This window comes from Conger conger, chromosome 16 (assembly GCF_963514075.1).
Source record: "Conger conger chromosome 16, fConCon1.1, whole genome shotgun sequence".
Lineage (NCBI taxonomy): Eukaryota > Metazoa > Chordata > Actinopteri > Anguilliformes > Congridae > Conger > Conger conger.
The window spans coordinates 17,619,281-17,632,982 of record NC_083775.1 but is presented as its reverse complement, the minus strand read 5'-3'; the positions used below and the strand labels follow the sequence as shown (position 1 = coordinate 17,632,982).

General features: G+C 48.3%; 1 protein-coding gene across 3 annotated transcripts in view; it reads left to right on the top strand.

Moving 5' to 3' along the window:
- Positions 1-12,604, top strand: part of LOC133114404 (cytohesin-1) — a 68,232-nt gene extending 55,628 nt beyond the window's left edge. For 2 of the 3 annotated variants that reach the window (XM_061223743.1, XM_061223744.1), the window contains exons 6-13: positions 1,992-2,072; positions 2,207-2,319; positions 2,899-3,047; positions 3,500-3,611; positions 8,972-9,048; positions 9,305-9,373; positions 9,557-9,711; positions 10,341-12,604. In XM_061223743.1, the coding sequence (XP_061079727.1) occupies positions 1,992-2,072; positions 2,207-2,319; positions 2,899-3,047; positions 3,500-3,611; positions 8,972-9,048; positions 9,305-9,373; positions 9,557-9,711; positions 10,341-10,419 (835 nt within the window). In that variant the 3' untranslated portion in view covers positions 10,420-12,604. Of the gene's footprint in view, positions 1-1,991; positions 2,073-2,206; positions 2,320-2,898; positions 3,048-3,499; positions 3,613-8,969; positions 9,049-9,304; positions 9,374-9,556; positions 9,712-10,340 lie in introns of all 3 variants that reach the window. The other variant, XM_061223745.1, reaches the window with a different exon arrangement.
- The last annotated feature ends 1,098 nt before the right edge of the window (positions 12,605-13,702 follow it).

The window sequence follows — 13,702 nt, the reverse complement described above, 5'->3', positions numbered from 1 at the left end:
GTGTGGACGTTGTTGCCATTACTTTGCTAATAGCTGGCCTTCTAGCTTGCTATTTAGGGTTAATGGGAAAACAATCAAAGGAAACCTGCTAGCTAGGCTATCAAGAAAGCATTTGAACACTGCCTTTGCTAACAGCCACATTCAGGCTACCTTTTTGTCGAAGTTGTACCTCGTTTCAGCTATGTAGCTAGCGCTGTATAGCAAGATAGCACTGTGGGTGGATAGCAAGCTAATAGCTGTTACCGAAAGCACATGTATACAACACATACCAGTTATCAACCTAGCTAGCTAACGTTGTTAGCTGCCTAGAGCCTACTGTAACTTCATGCCCAAACCACTTTGATAGGTTTAAGGGTATCCATGTAGCCTGCTAGCTAACGCTGCCTTAGCTATAGCTATAGCTACTTTGCTAGTGGACGGCTATGAAGCTAAACTATATTGTATCCAATTAGGGGATGATGCATCACAATGACCCCGGTACCAGGAATTGGGTGACGCAGATATCTCCACCACACCTGCAGGGGGGAGCAGATGGGTGGGCTTTACACTTTTTGGATCATTTCATTTGTCTCAATACGCCAGGCAAGCTTTGTCAAATGCAGAGAAGTATTTGAATCCGAAACAAATGCTATTTACACCCAGGTCTGGAAGAGACGAGGCCCTGTGTACGCAGGTGTGTGACAGCGTGCGCGCTTATGACTCCACTCAGTCTGTGAATGGGCCCTGAATAGTGCTGTGCTGTCCATGCTTTTAATGGAGTGTGCGATGTGTACCACGTCCGGGAGGGACAGTGTATTTCCGAAAGCCCTCTGCCTGCGGGTCACGGTGTCCGAGGTCCTGCCCGGGTGGCCCGTCCCCCCCCCCCCCCCCCCGTCACCCTTTCCACCGATCCCGGCGGTTTAAGCGTTATGTTCTCGTATCCTCGGAGAGGGCGTCGTGAGGCCGCGTGTGATGGTCACCCGCCTCCGATTGCGCATTAATCTGCAGCCGGCACGCGTGGCCGACGCCCAAGCTCTCTGGTCCGGGGAACGCTCTGTTCTGGGTCTGCGTCGGGGCGGAGGTTACGGGCGGGGTCGCGAGCGAAGGCGCAGCGTGGACGGGCGCCGGGAGACGGGCCCTTTGTCTCCCGTAGCGGGCAGAGATGATGTCATAGGCTGGGGACCAGAATCTCTAATCAGCTTTTATCAGAACAACCCTGACAAAGGGAGCCGAACAACAGGGGCTGCTTGTCCTGCTTTAATGTTCTACCGAAAATGCATCTGTCCTCCAGATCATTTCAGAGGTACGTACTTCAATTATCAGGAAGTATGTACCCTCATTTGCATACTTTACTAAAGATGGCGGAAATTACAAAATTGAACATTTTTGTAGCAGTCTATAATCTGAACCAAGCATGATACAGTTATAATTCTTTCAGATTCTAAATAAGACATATTTCAATATTGCTTTGAGCCATTTTTTATCACCAGATAAAGATAGATAGATAAATAAACTAATTTCACAGTACATGTGACATAATCATTCAAAAGGTGGTATTACCCTGAAAGTTGAATAGTTGAGGGATGATTGCAGGAGTAAACTGAAATAATGAATAACGTAATGCTTGCAATCCACATTCACATGCAGAATAAAATGGTATACGCATTATAGCCGTGTTATTAATGCATTTGGGCTTCCCTTACCTCAGAGAGAGTGTTTTATGAAGCAGGGTCAATTGTGGATGAACTGTGCTCCAGCTCTGTTTAGACGGCTAATGACCGTCTTCCCACCGATCACGATCATAAGCCCCACCGGGGGTATCCCACAACCCCATGGGGGTATCTAAGACTCGGAGGTCGTGGAGATCAGGAGTGATGTAATGCTGAGGGAGGAACTGGGTAATAAAAGTGTCTTTGTGTTTGGGCCAGTGTCGTGCGAGTGGGTGAGGGGCTTTTATCTGTAGTGTCACTGCCCTGTCACTGCGCTGACTGCCGTTCTTGCTCCTGTTGCAGAGACGACTTCAACATCCAGGTCCTGCACGCTTTCGTGGAGCTGCACGAGTTCACCGACCTCAACCTGGTGCAGGCCCTCAGGTACGCCGTCGCCGTAGCGACCCTCCGCCACGCCGTCGCCGTGGCGACCCTCCGCCCGCGCTCTTGTATCCGTGCGGTTGGGGCGTTGTGTCACGTTCCCCCCCCGCCGGGCCTGTGTCTCTGTCCACATACAGGCAGTTCCTCTGGAGCTTCCGTTTGCCGGGAGAGGCGCAGAAGATCGACCGCATGATGGAGGCCTTCGCCCAGCGCTACTGCCAGTGCAACTCTGGAGTCTTTCAGTCCACAGGTGTGTGTGTGTGTGTGTGTGTCTGTGTGTGTATGTATGTGAGTGTGAGTATGTGTGTATGTGTGTATGTATGTGTGAGTGTGTCTGTGAGTGGGTGAGTGGGTGTCTGTGTGTCTATGAGTGTGTGAGAGTGGGAAGTATATGTGTGTATGTGTATCTGTATATATGTGTATGTGTATATGCGTATATATGTGTGTGTGTGTGCGCATGTGTGTGCATATACGTGTGATTGTATGTGCATATATGTGTGTATGTGTGTGTGGGTATATATATGTGTGTGTGTGTGTGTGTGTGTGTGTGTGTGGGTGTATGTGTGTGTGTGTGTGTGTGTGTGTGTGTTTGTCTGAGAGAGTCTGGCTGCTGTTCATCAGAGTGCAGTAAGAGCCTCACACGGCTCTAATGGCTGTGTAGTGGAGAGGCTGCATTATTGATGAGACCTCCGCTCGTCCTGAAGTGTTGGACGAGGCGTCGCTGTGTCAGCCGCCCGCCGATAGTGTCATCAATCACTCGCTCCACTCCGGAGTGTGCTCCCATTGGTCCCTGCGGCCGGTCATGTGACCCGGCTGCCTGTTCCCGCAGACACCTGCTACATCCTGTCCTTCGCCATCATCATGCTCAACACCAGCCTGCACAACCCCAACGTCAAGGACAAGCCCACGGTGGAGCGCTTCATATCCATGAACCGAGGCATCAACGACGGGGGAGACCTGCCCGAGGACCTTCTGCGGGTCCGTACACACCTCACCCCCCCTGCACTGCAAAAACCAAACAATGAGTCAGTCTCAACCAGAGTTATCTCATTTCTATTTCATTTCATTCAAAAGACAAGTATTACCAATAAGGTGAGGCAGTTTTCAAGATTTTCCATTTGATGGAGAAAATTTCACTCATCAAGCAATCAGTAACTTAAAACAAGCTCATATTTTGTTTCATTACTCATTACAAGACATTTATTAAGACTTTTATTTTTTTTTTAAGCAATGTGTTGAAACACCTTCGTATTCAGAGCTCTACCACTGCCGTTAGCGTGAGACGCTGGGTAACGATGTTAATGTCTGTAGGGTTCACCCCTGGGCTGATCCCTGGGCTGATCCCTGGGCTGATCCCTGGGCTGATCCCTGGGCTGATCTCTGTCAGGGTCTTCTCTGTGTTCACCTCCCTCTTTGTTCCCTTCCTGCAGAACCTCTATGAAAGCATCAAGAACGAACCATTCAAGATCCCAGAGGATGATGGGAACGACCTCACGCACACGTTCTTCAACCCTGACCGAGAGGGGTGGCTGCTCAAACTGGGTGAGTGGGCATTTGACCGGGGCATTCGACATGGACCGCATGAACCGCCAGAGAATAGATCCGCCCTGGTATTTAAACATTGCCACCATCCTCATTACTACTGTTACTGCTGCAGAATACAATTCACCATCCCTTCACTAGTGTGAGAGTGTGAAATCACTGGCCCTTACACTGTGTGTGTGTGTGTGTGTGTGTGTGTGTGTGTGTGTGTGTGTGTGTGTGTGTGTGTGTGTGCGCATGTGTCTGCATACATACATGCGTGTGTGTGTGTGTGCATGTGTGTGTGGGGGCATCTGGAGAATACATCACTCGACCAATACATTATTGATGTTGCCTTAAGATCAAACGTGTACATTAATATTTGAAAGCAGGCATATCCACAGACACACAAGCGCCCTCACCAGGACCCTTACTGCCCTTTGAAAGGATATTTAGACTGAATGTTCTCCTGCTAACTGAATCTCACTGCCTCCCATCCGTATGCATTTAAACTCAATCAAAACTGGTTCCCCCCCCCATTTGATTAACAGGTGACATGTTGCAGGGTTCCATCCCAAGGTTCTGTGTAAAGATACCATACCAGAATTACTCTCCAGGGTTCCACACCAGAGTTCTGTATCATTGTGCCAAACAAAGGTTCTTCTTCAGTGTTCTGTTCCAGTGTTCTTTGCTAGAACGTTGTGTTAAGGTTCTCTGCCAGTGTTCCATCCTGGGGCTGGCTGGGTTCTGCAGGACAGCGGGCGGCATATTGAGCTCCAGTCCTGACCCCGTGGCCCTGCACCTCCAGCCCTGAGCCCCAGCATGGTCCCTGGTCTCTCCCCAATGAGGAATCAAACGAGCTGATTAACAATTAACCTTTTCCTGAGAAATTGAGGAGGGTGATTTAACATCACAATCACAGGATGAGTTGGTGATGAGGGGGAATCCTCTGGTCTCTGTGAGCCGAAGTGTGGGCACATTCGCCAGTGGTGCTGTGTGCAGGCCTCTCTCTGAGCCAGCAATGCCGTGACACACACACACATATTATACTCACATACACACAGACACACGCACACACACACAGTAATACACACAGGTACACCAACACGCACAATCGTACACACGCACAGTCGTACACACGCACACACATACTGTAATACACACACACAGGTACACATGCACACAGTCATACTCTCTCTCACACACACAGACACACACGCACATACACGCACGCACACACACACACACACACACACAGGTACTGATTTGCACACAGTCATGCTCTCTCTCTCTCTCTCTCTCTCACACACACACACACACAGACACACGCACACACGCACACACAGTGTCCCAGGTGAAAACACAGCTCCACTGGAGAACGGTCCCCACAGTGTGTGGTCCCAGGGGCCTCTCAGCCCGGGTCCTGGAGGTCTGCTGCCCAGAGGGTGGTTCCCTGAGCTCAGTCAGTGAGTTAGCTGCCTGGGCTCGGTGGAACCCTCCTGTACAGCCCTCCTCAGGACGTGGACTGACCTATCCCACGGTCCAAAGCAGGTGTGGTGCAACGCTCCCTATCAGAGGGTCTGCCAGCAGGCCCATGTCATAATCTGTCAAAAAGGCTTCAGTCATGACTGAAATCTGGACAAATTCTACTGGCTACGCAGGTCTAAAACACTACCCCTGTTTCTTGGTTAATGACGCCCCCTTGTGGCTAGCTTCAGAACTGCCTACCGCCGGCTCTATTTTGTTAGTCGTGGAACTCCAACATTTGAACATTTAAAACGGTTTTTGATTTCAACACTGTGGTTCAGTTTGTCACAGTGTACTCAATCTATCATGACAGAAGTGAATGACCTCTGAAAAGCATTGCACCAAGCTTGTCCTTTGTTCCATTAAGCAGTACGGTGTAATTTACTTATCATTTTAATTTATTTTTTGTTTCCTTTTCTTCCTCGTTTGTTTGTCTGTTTGTTTGTTTTCCATGATTTTGGCTGTTGTCTTTCCTCAGGAGGTATGTACAACTGTTCTGGTCGCCGTGCCGACGTCCTGCTAGCGGGTGCTTTTGGTGGTCCGCCGTGCTTTGGTTCTTGTTTTGTTTTCTTTGTTTTTGTTTTTAGTTTTTTTTTTTACTTTTCAGTCGCCAACTTAACGGTTTCTTTTCTTCCGTTTGGTTTTTGGTTTGTGCCTCAGTTGATTAATCTAGTTTCTGTATGTTTGTTTGTTTGTTTGTTGGTTTTTTTTTCTTGAAGCTGGTGGGTTGTCCGTGTGCTGCTTTCTTTCTGTGGGTGCCGGGTGCTTGCGGCGGTGGTCCTCGGTCAGGCAGACTGTGGACCACCCGGTGACGCTTTGTGACCACTGTAGTGGAGAGTTAGCCCTCTCTCTCTTGTTTGCTGTGGTTCTCTCAGTCTCTTGGGCCTCTGTTTTGGTAGCTGCAGTCATTCCCTTTCCGAACTCAAAGCTCCTGACTTACAGCAGGGAGACTCCATTAACAGCTCCACAATTTATATTGAATGTCTTGAAAAATCTTGAATTTGCAGTCAAACATGCAATCAACCAGCCAAAACTTAAACCAGACTTAAATTTTGAAGAACAAAATTTGTGAAAAAAAGCTTGATATTTTGCATCTGTATGGATATGATTTCCTATTTTTATTACGAACACAGTCACTTTTTGAAGCAGAGTAATTGACAAGGAGCTCTTGCTTGACATACCTTGCTCTGATTGGACGACAGGAGTGCTGTTCTTCGGAGCCCTCTTCTCTGACTGGCACAGGAACCCTCTCCCTTAAAGAACTCTTCACTGATTGGTTAGCAGCACGCCTGGCCTCTTGATTGCTCTCTCTGATTGGCAGGCGGGAGGCTCTTTGTGATTGGAGGAAAAGGGAATACTGCACCTGTGCCAAAGCAACACTCGCTGCGTGCCTTTCTGTGCTGAAAATGACACTGGAGATTGACAGTGTGCCTGGGGGAGGGGCGGGCCTGGCGGGGGAATGGATTCTGATAGGACGCCTCTTAAGCTCTTTGGGCAGTGAGAGACTGTACGCTGTCCCCTCCAGTCCTGCACCCACATCTCCACTACAAAAATGCCCTGTGGGACCACCTAAAACAAATCCCACGCCCAGTCCACAATCCACCTGGCCCCCCCCCTGCAGGACATTTTTGTAATCGCTGCCTGACTGACCGAGAGCAACCAGGTGATTATTAACCGCAGTCTCCCGGCCCAAACGTGTGTCACTGCCTGCCTGCCTTCTCCACTGTCCGGTCTCTCGCCTTCCACGACGCCTCCGCTAACCTTCCGGAATCCCCCAGGGCCTAGGCCTCCTTGATATTGAGGGAGGCAGGGAGGGAGGGGCCGGGACTCGGGGAACCAATCGCAGCCGGTGCGAGAAGGGGGGATAACCGGGAGCACAGGAAGTATCTCCAGTGGCATTGGCGGTGGCCTCCTGCAGGGGGAGCTAGCGCACGTTCACAGGCGGCGTCCCATACTAACGGTGATGGGTGGTGCACTAACCGCGCAGTGAATTGCCGCATTTGATGTGAGCTAGTGTCCCAGGCAATGTTTCTCCGTTCTGTGGGTGCTGGTGGTGGAACATGCCATGTCTGTGCCTGTGACCCTGCTGTTATTGTTGTTGTCGTTGTTCTTTGTGTTGGGGTGTAATTCCCATCACATAGCCCCATTGTCGTCAAGAGGTTATTTCATCATAGTCCCATCTAGTCATCCCCCCCCAACTCCCAACTGCAGCAGCTGTCATCCACAGCTGTGGTCAGATTCACCCTCAGAGAAACAGGGAGTGAAGAGGTCAGAGGTCAGGGGTCACGAGACCGTGCTAAGTGAGGGAGGACAGAAGCTGGTTGCTGAGTCGGCAGTGTCTCTCTGAAATCAGAATACACACCTGTGTCCTTATTTTACTGCGGGGTGACCCAGCCGGTCCAGGGTCCCAGTTGTATTTTAGGCTTTACATTACATTACATTATTGCCATTTGGCAGATGCTCTTATCCAGAGCGACGTACAGTTGCTTAGACTAAGCAGGAGACAATCCTCCCCTGGAGCAATGCAGGGTCATGGGCCCAACGGCTGTGCGGATCTTATTGTGGCTACACCGGGATTAGAACCACCAACCTTGGGTGTCCCAGTCATTTACCTTAACCACTACGCTACAGGCCGCCCTGACTCTTATTTATTTCCCTTTTTCTTTTTTATTAAAAGATATTGCCAATAAAGTAAGACAGTTTGGCTCATTTCAAGATTTGCAGAAAAAGAATGGAATAAAGTTGTTTTCGCTTGTCGAGCAAACTTTTAACTTAAAACGAGCGAATATTTTCTACATCAGAGAAAAAGAATAAGTCTTATAACCAGACTAAAATGCTTGTTAAGACGGTGATGTTTTGCAGTGTTGTAAGCGAGCGGGTGAGTCTCAGGGTCAGCCCTTTGTACTGGACGTCACAGACCACCAGCAGCCGGCAGGCATGAGGAGCGATGCAGGAGAAATGGATGGAGAGCTTCACTGAATGGAATAAGCGTGTTTATTAAGGACTGGGACTTTTCCTCTTTTGGCAAGTTCTCCCAGTTGGTCCTGGTAGCCCAGATTTGACCTCCTGTTCGAGCTCCGCCTCCAGAAATTGATTGGCCGCTGTTCAGTCACAGTGGCAACTGCTCCTCCATTCAACTTGTCAGGGCCCGGCTGCCTGGGACCTTGATTACTGGCCAGAGGAGTGTAGGTTTGAGAGTCCCCGGATTTAATGTCCCTCCTCCTCCCCTGCCAGTTTACTCAGTTGCCGGCCATGGAGCTGGCTACAGAGTCCGGGTTTGCTTTAGGTCATTAGACTTTGCGTTCTTGGCATCCTGAATTTCTGTACATCTGGGAATAAGTGACTTTGCAAGTAAATTTGTAACTGTAGACTGGGGGCTACCCCCAGTGTTGGAGGATAGGTTGATTTAAACCCTTTGTAGGCTTTTTGGATTTTTTGAGGGAAGTCCTAAGTCGTTGTTCTAGAATTCAGTTGCTTTCAATGACTGTTACATCAGCATTACAATGTCCAGTTAAGAACACTCTCATCGAAAACTCATATATGTGCGTTAAAAGCCGAAAGACGCTCTTGTTCTGGGCCGAGTTCCTCACAGTGGTCTAAAGGTGTCTTGGAATGCCGAGGAGGACAGTGAAGCGATGTCTGAGGGGTGTGGGCTGTTTTGGGGGGAAAGGGTGGGGAAGGGGGGTCCTTGTCTTGTTTCAGCAGCGAGCCTGAACAGCGGCCTTCATTCGTCCGTGCGTCCATCTGTTCGTCTGCCTCTCTTCGTCCTCTGCTGCTCTGTGCTCAGCCATTTCTCCACTGCCCACCCCTGACCTCTAAACCCCGCGCTGACCTTGGTGTTTGTGCTCCCCCAGGAGGACGGGTAAAAACCTGGAAGAGAAGGTGGTTCATCCTGACGGACAATTGCCTGTACTACTTTGAGTACACCACTGTGAGTACTGTTGAAAGAACTACAAATCCCAGAATCCTCGCTTCTCTCACAAGTGTGAAAGGTTCAGCTACTCAGTATTCCCTAGCAGTGAGATTGTGGTACAGATTTTTTCCTCTGTAGCATCAGAATGAAAGAGGACAGGCAGCATGTCTAATAGCTGCGTCCCCTTGTGTGAATAAAGATCATTCAGTCCCTGTTTAAGCTGCACTGAGTCTGAGTGTGTACATGTGTGTACTCTCTCTCTCTCTCTCTCTAGGATAAGGAACCCAGAGGCATCATTCCCCTGGAGAACCTGAGTATCCGTGAAGTGGAGGACAAGAAGCCTGTGAGCCTTCTCTTTTTCTCCTCTACAGACCCTGAGTTTTCAGCCACGTAGCCTCGTTATTTAAACTTTTAGCCGATCCAGTAAATGTATTGTTTCCAAGTGTCCAGACGAGTGTGTGTAGTGGGCTCTCTGTCTCCCCCTGCTGGTGTTGTCCATCTTAGCTCTCCCCTCTTGTTTCCACAGAACTGCTTTGAGCTCTTCATCCCTGACAACAAGGACCAGGTGATCAAGGCCTGCAAGACCGAGGCAGACGGCCGGGTGGTGGAGGGGAACCACACCTTCTACCGCATCTCCGCCCCCACCACAGAGGAGAAGGATGAGTGGATGAACAGCATCAAGTGAGTCTGCCCTTTGCCCATTGGTCAATTGCTGTCGCTGCCCATCTCTCATTGGTCACTTGTGATCCTATAACAATAATAATACTAATATAGTAAGTTTTATTTATATGGCACCCTTCATACATACAGGTGTTGCCCAAAGTGCTTTACATACAGCCAATTGCAAAGAATTATAATGACAAGTCATTGTAAATAAAAGAATAAACACTAATTGTGGAAATATATCCACACAACAAGCAATTAACAAGACAAGATAAACACTTTTGGGCCTTTCCCCTGTGCCTCCCTCGAGTGGGACAACACTGATTGTTGGAATATGCTTCAGTTCATTTGGGATTCTTTCATTTTATTGGGAATTGAGAAGTACCTGAAATGACATAGAAGATAACAACCCTTCGCAATACAAGACAAACTGATAGATGTGTTAATAATCAGAATGATAGATTATAGCTTATAGATTTTGTTCACAGTGGTGCAGTAAGTTAACACCTTTGCCTCACAGCAAGAAGGTGCTACGTTTGAATCCTGGGCAGGGGCATGTGGGTACAGTTTCTTCCCAAAACATGTAGGTTAGGTGACTTAATGAAGGTTAATAATAATGATTCTAACACTAACCTTGACCCCAACAGGGCAGCCATCAGCAGAGACCCCTTCTACGAGATGCTGGCAGCCCGGAAGAAGAAGGTGTCCTCCATGAAGAGGCACTAGGCCGTCTCAGGACCGTTGGACCGTGCCAACCTGCTCGCTTTTGGGACAGTGGACCTGGCCTTTTCCAGCAGGACGGGGGCAGGGAGGGGGGGGGCGCTCTGGGTTTAGGCTGGGCTTCTTTCTCTGTGACGGCTGGACACGTGGGGGAGCAGAGTGCATGCTGGGATACGGCTGGTATGGCAGTGTGGTGGGATGGGGGGTGTCAGTGCTGCTCCCTTCTACTGATGCCTTGTTCTGTCTGGATGCTGGGCCCTCACTCCCCCCACCCCCATCTTTTCCACACAGAACATTTCACTGTGCCCCTTTGACCCCCCCCCCCTCTCTCAAGAGGCCCTGTCTCCCTGACACACCCAGCCAAATGTGCGCACACACACACACACACACACACACACACACACCTCTCTTTCTCTAAACTCAGCAGGTCTGACTGAATGTGGTAAAGAAACCAAAATTTTCTTACTTGGTTACAAAGAAGAAATTTCTCACTGGTAGTTTTTTTTTTTCTTCTGTGGACTTTAATCCCCTGGCTGTGCGTATAGAGGTCGGAACGGGCCTCTGTTGTGCGTTCGCGCTCTGAGGGCCGTGCGTTTTTGTTGTTTGACTCTTTTACTTTGGAAGAAGTACAGACGAGCTGTTCTGAAAAGGAAGGGCTCTTTTGAAAGCCTTGGTCTGCGCTTTTTAAAATGTTTTTGTAGTTTTGAGATGTGGGAGCTGCCTCGGCAGACTGCGAGAGGCGGGCCCGGCGTGTGAGAGACGGGTTTCTCAGCGACGTCGGGCCTGGCCCGCGACGGCGCTGTTGGCTCATTGGTCGCTCGGCCGGTTTACGGCTGTAACACAAGAGTGTTCAGTCTCAGCCGGCGACGTGTGGAAGGAATGAGGCCCCCCTGCAGGGCGGGAATGGGAACGCGCAGAGGTGGTGGGAACAGGGGGGAGCAGGGCGCCGGGCCGTCTGGGCCCTGTCGGGCTGGGCTTTGGCTCTCCTCCAGGTTGCGTCTCTGCTCCCAGAATGCACCGGTGCACTGTCAGAGCGCCGCACGACCCTGACCCGACCTCCTCCCCCGCTGAGATCAGAGCGGTCGCTCTGCCGCTCGGCTCACCTGCTCATTCCCCCTGGAGTTGAGAGGGGCGCGGAGGGGGGCGCTGAGCTCTCGGTTCGGTCTCCATGTTTTCACATCGTAGCACTGCCGCCGTGCGGCTGCAGCCCCTCCCAAATCTACCCAGGGGCCCCCACACAAATGCCTTCTTAATATTCAAATGCGGGATGCCAGACCCATCAGGTTTAATCTGCCCTCACTTAAATGTTACCTAAAATGGGTTTGACTTTTCTTTTTTTTTCTTTTTTTTCTTGAATTTACAGAGTTCTGTATGAAAGAAGTCGAAGTAGCTACAGTACAGTTAAAGTGAGACTGTAAAGTTTATTTCCCATCAGGATTTCAGACTGTTGGTTGAATACTTAGAGGAAGTGAAGCTACCGTACCATTTGAATTAACTGCCACTTCAGGAGTAAAAAAAAACAAAAAAAAAAAACTGGTGGACTGGTCAGGGAAAAACCTTTGGTCATACCAGAGTACGCATCAAACTATACAGCAGGGATGTTTGTTTACGGTGAGAGTGAATCTATTTTATCATTCATAGTATAGCATGGGCAGTGGCCCTCCCCCTACAGCATCAACCAATGGAATTGCACTTCTTCACCGCATCCACCATGCTACTTTTCTGTAATGACGGTGGGAACGGGAGCATCCAGAGTTTGTAATCTTATCGATTTAGAATCGTTTCGTAAAATGTAATTTAAGTTTATAAATGAAAAAGCTTTCCCTCCCCCCAAGTTGAACAGTGGTTGCTTTTAGATTTTAAACCAAGTGTTTTTTTCCTTTCATTTTATTTTTCTATAGTTCTGTTCATCTCCAGTTTCATACATTTCAGTGCACTGATGATTGCGGGAAAACGCAGATGAAACAATCTTAAAGACTAAGCAGTATTTGTCTTATTTATCATGGTTGTATATACTTAAATGTGTAGGTTTCAGTCTTTGATATTATCGAAAAAAAAAAAAAAAAAACTTTTGTGTAGAAATATATCATAAAGTTGAGTGCCAGTTGTTTTTCCCAAATTTTGTTTGGTTTCATATTTCTACTTTTGCCATGTAAACAAGAGCCTATTAAATAAAGTTAATGAATTCCAAGTATGCGTACTCTTTCTCCTTAATACTTAATAAATAACCGAATATATAATCTAAATACCCAAGGACATATGATTTAAAAGTAGAAGGAAAACTTTACGCTACTTTCTACATCAGGGATAGACGACCCTGGTCTGTGCCGGAGGTTCACGGTATTTCACCAGTCAGGCTCAGAAGCTTAACCCAGCTCAGATGGAAGTCTACGGTACGTTAACATTTTCTAAAGCGGCAAAAAGACAAAAAGAAACAAAGTTGATCCCAACTACGCCCAGCAGATGGCGCCTATAGACCCTTTCCAGTTTACAAGGTACACGGGTTCTTTTTATCCACTGTTTTAAAGTGGTTATTGACTGAATTAGCGATCAGGTCTTTCTTTTAGGAAGACTGAATCGCGGACCGACAGCTGAGCCGCTCAAATAATTATTCGATCACATGAATAGGTTTCGACATGTGTGAGGTATAAGATAAGCGCTGAGTTAATTCCAGGGTTTTTGCTAGGCACATGCTACCCCGTGGTGCGCGCATCGCCTTCAGCGCAGGCATTTCTGCCCGCCGATGAACTAGCTAGCCTTTACCGGACTCGCATTCCAGCCAAACCCGCCGATTCCCAGAAACTTCTGGGCCACTTACCCCACCCGTCTGCTCTCTTGTTGCTAAATCAGAAACAAAACCGAGTACTCTTTCTTTCCAGGGACGAAAAATGTTCTTGCGGGATGCTCAGTCATTGTGGTCTTTTTTTGTATTGTTTAAAGGATTATCATGATCTGTTGGGCTAATGTCATGTGTTTTTGTTTTCATCCAGAATCACCTGAATGGATAGAAATAGATAATACTTAATAATTAATTTATATTATTGTTATTGTAATTATTGTATTTTTATTATAATAAATAGAAAAATAGTAATGCTTTCCATTTGGTTAATAGTTGATTGATGGATTGTTTGCCTGACTGAATGGAGGTTTTCTCAAGTCCTCTGCTCAGAATCCGCCATTCTAAAGCTTACCGTTATTCCCTCGTGAACTCGATTGCCCAGACTTTAATTAATAACCGTAACAGAACAGTGCAACTCGAAACGCGCTGCCAGTGATGTCAGTCAGCAGC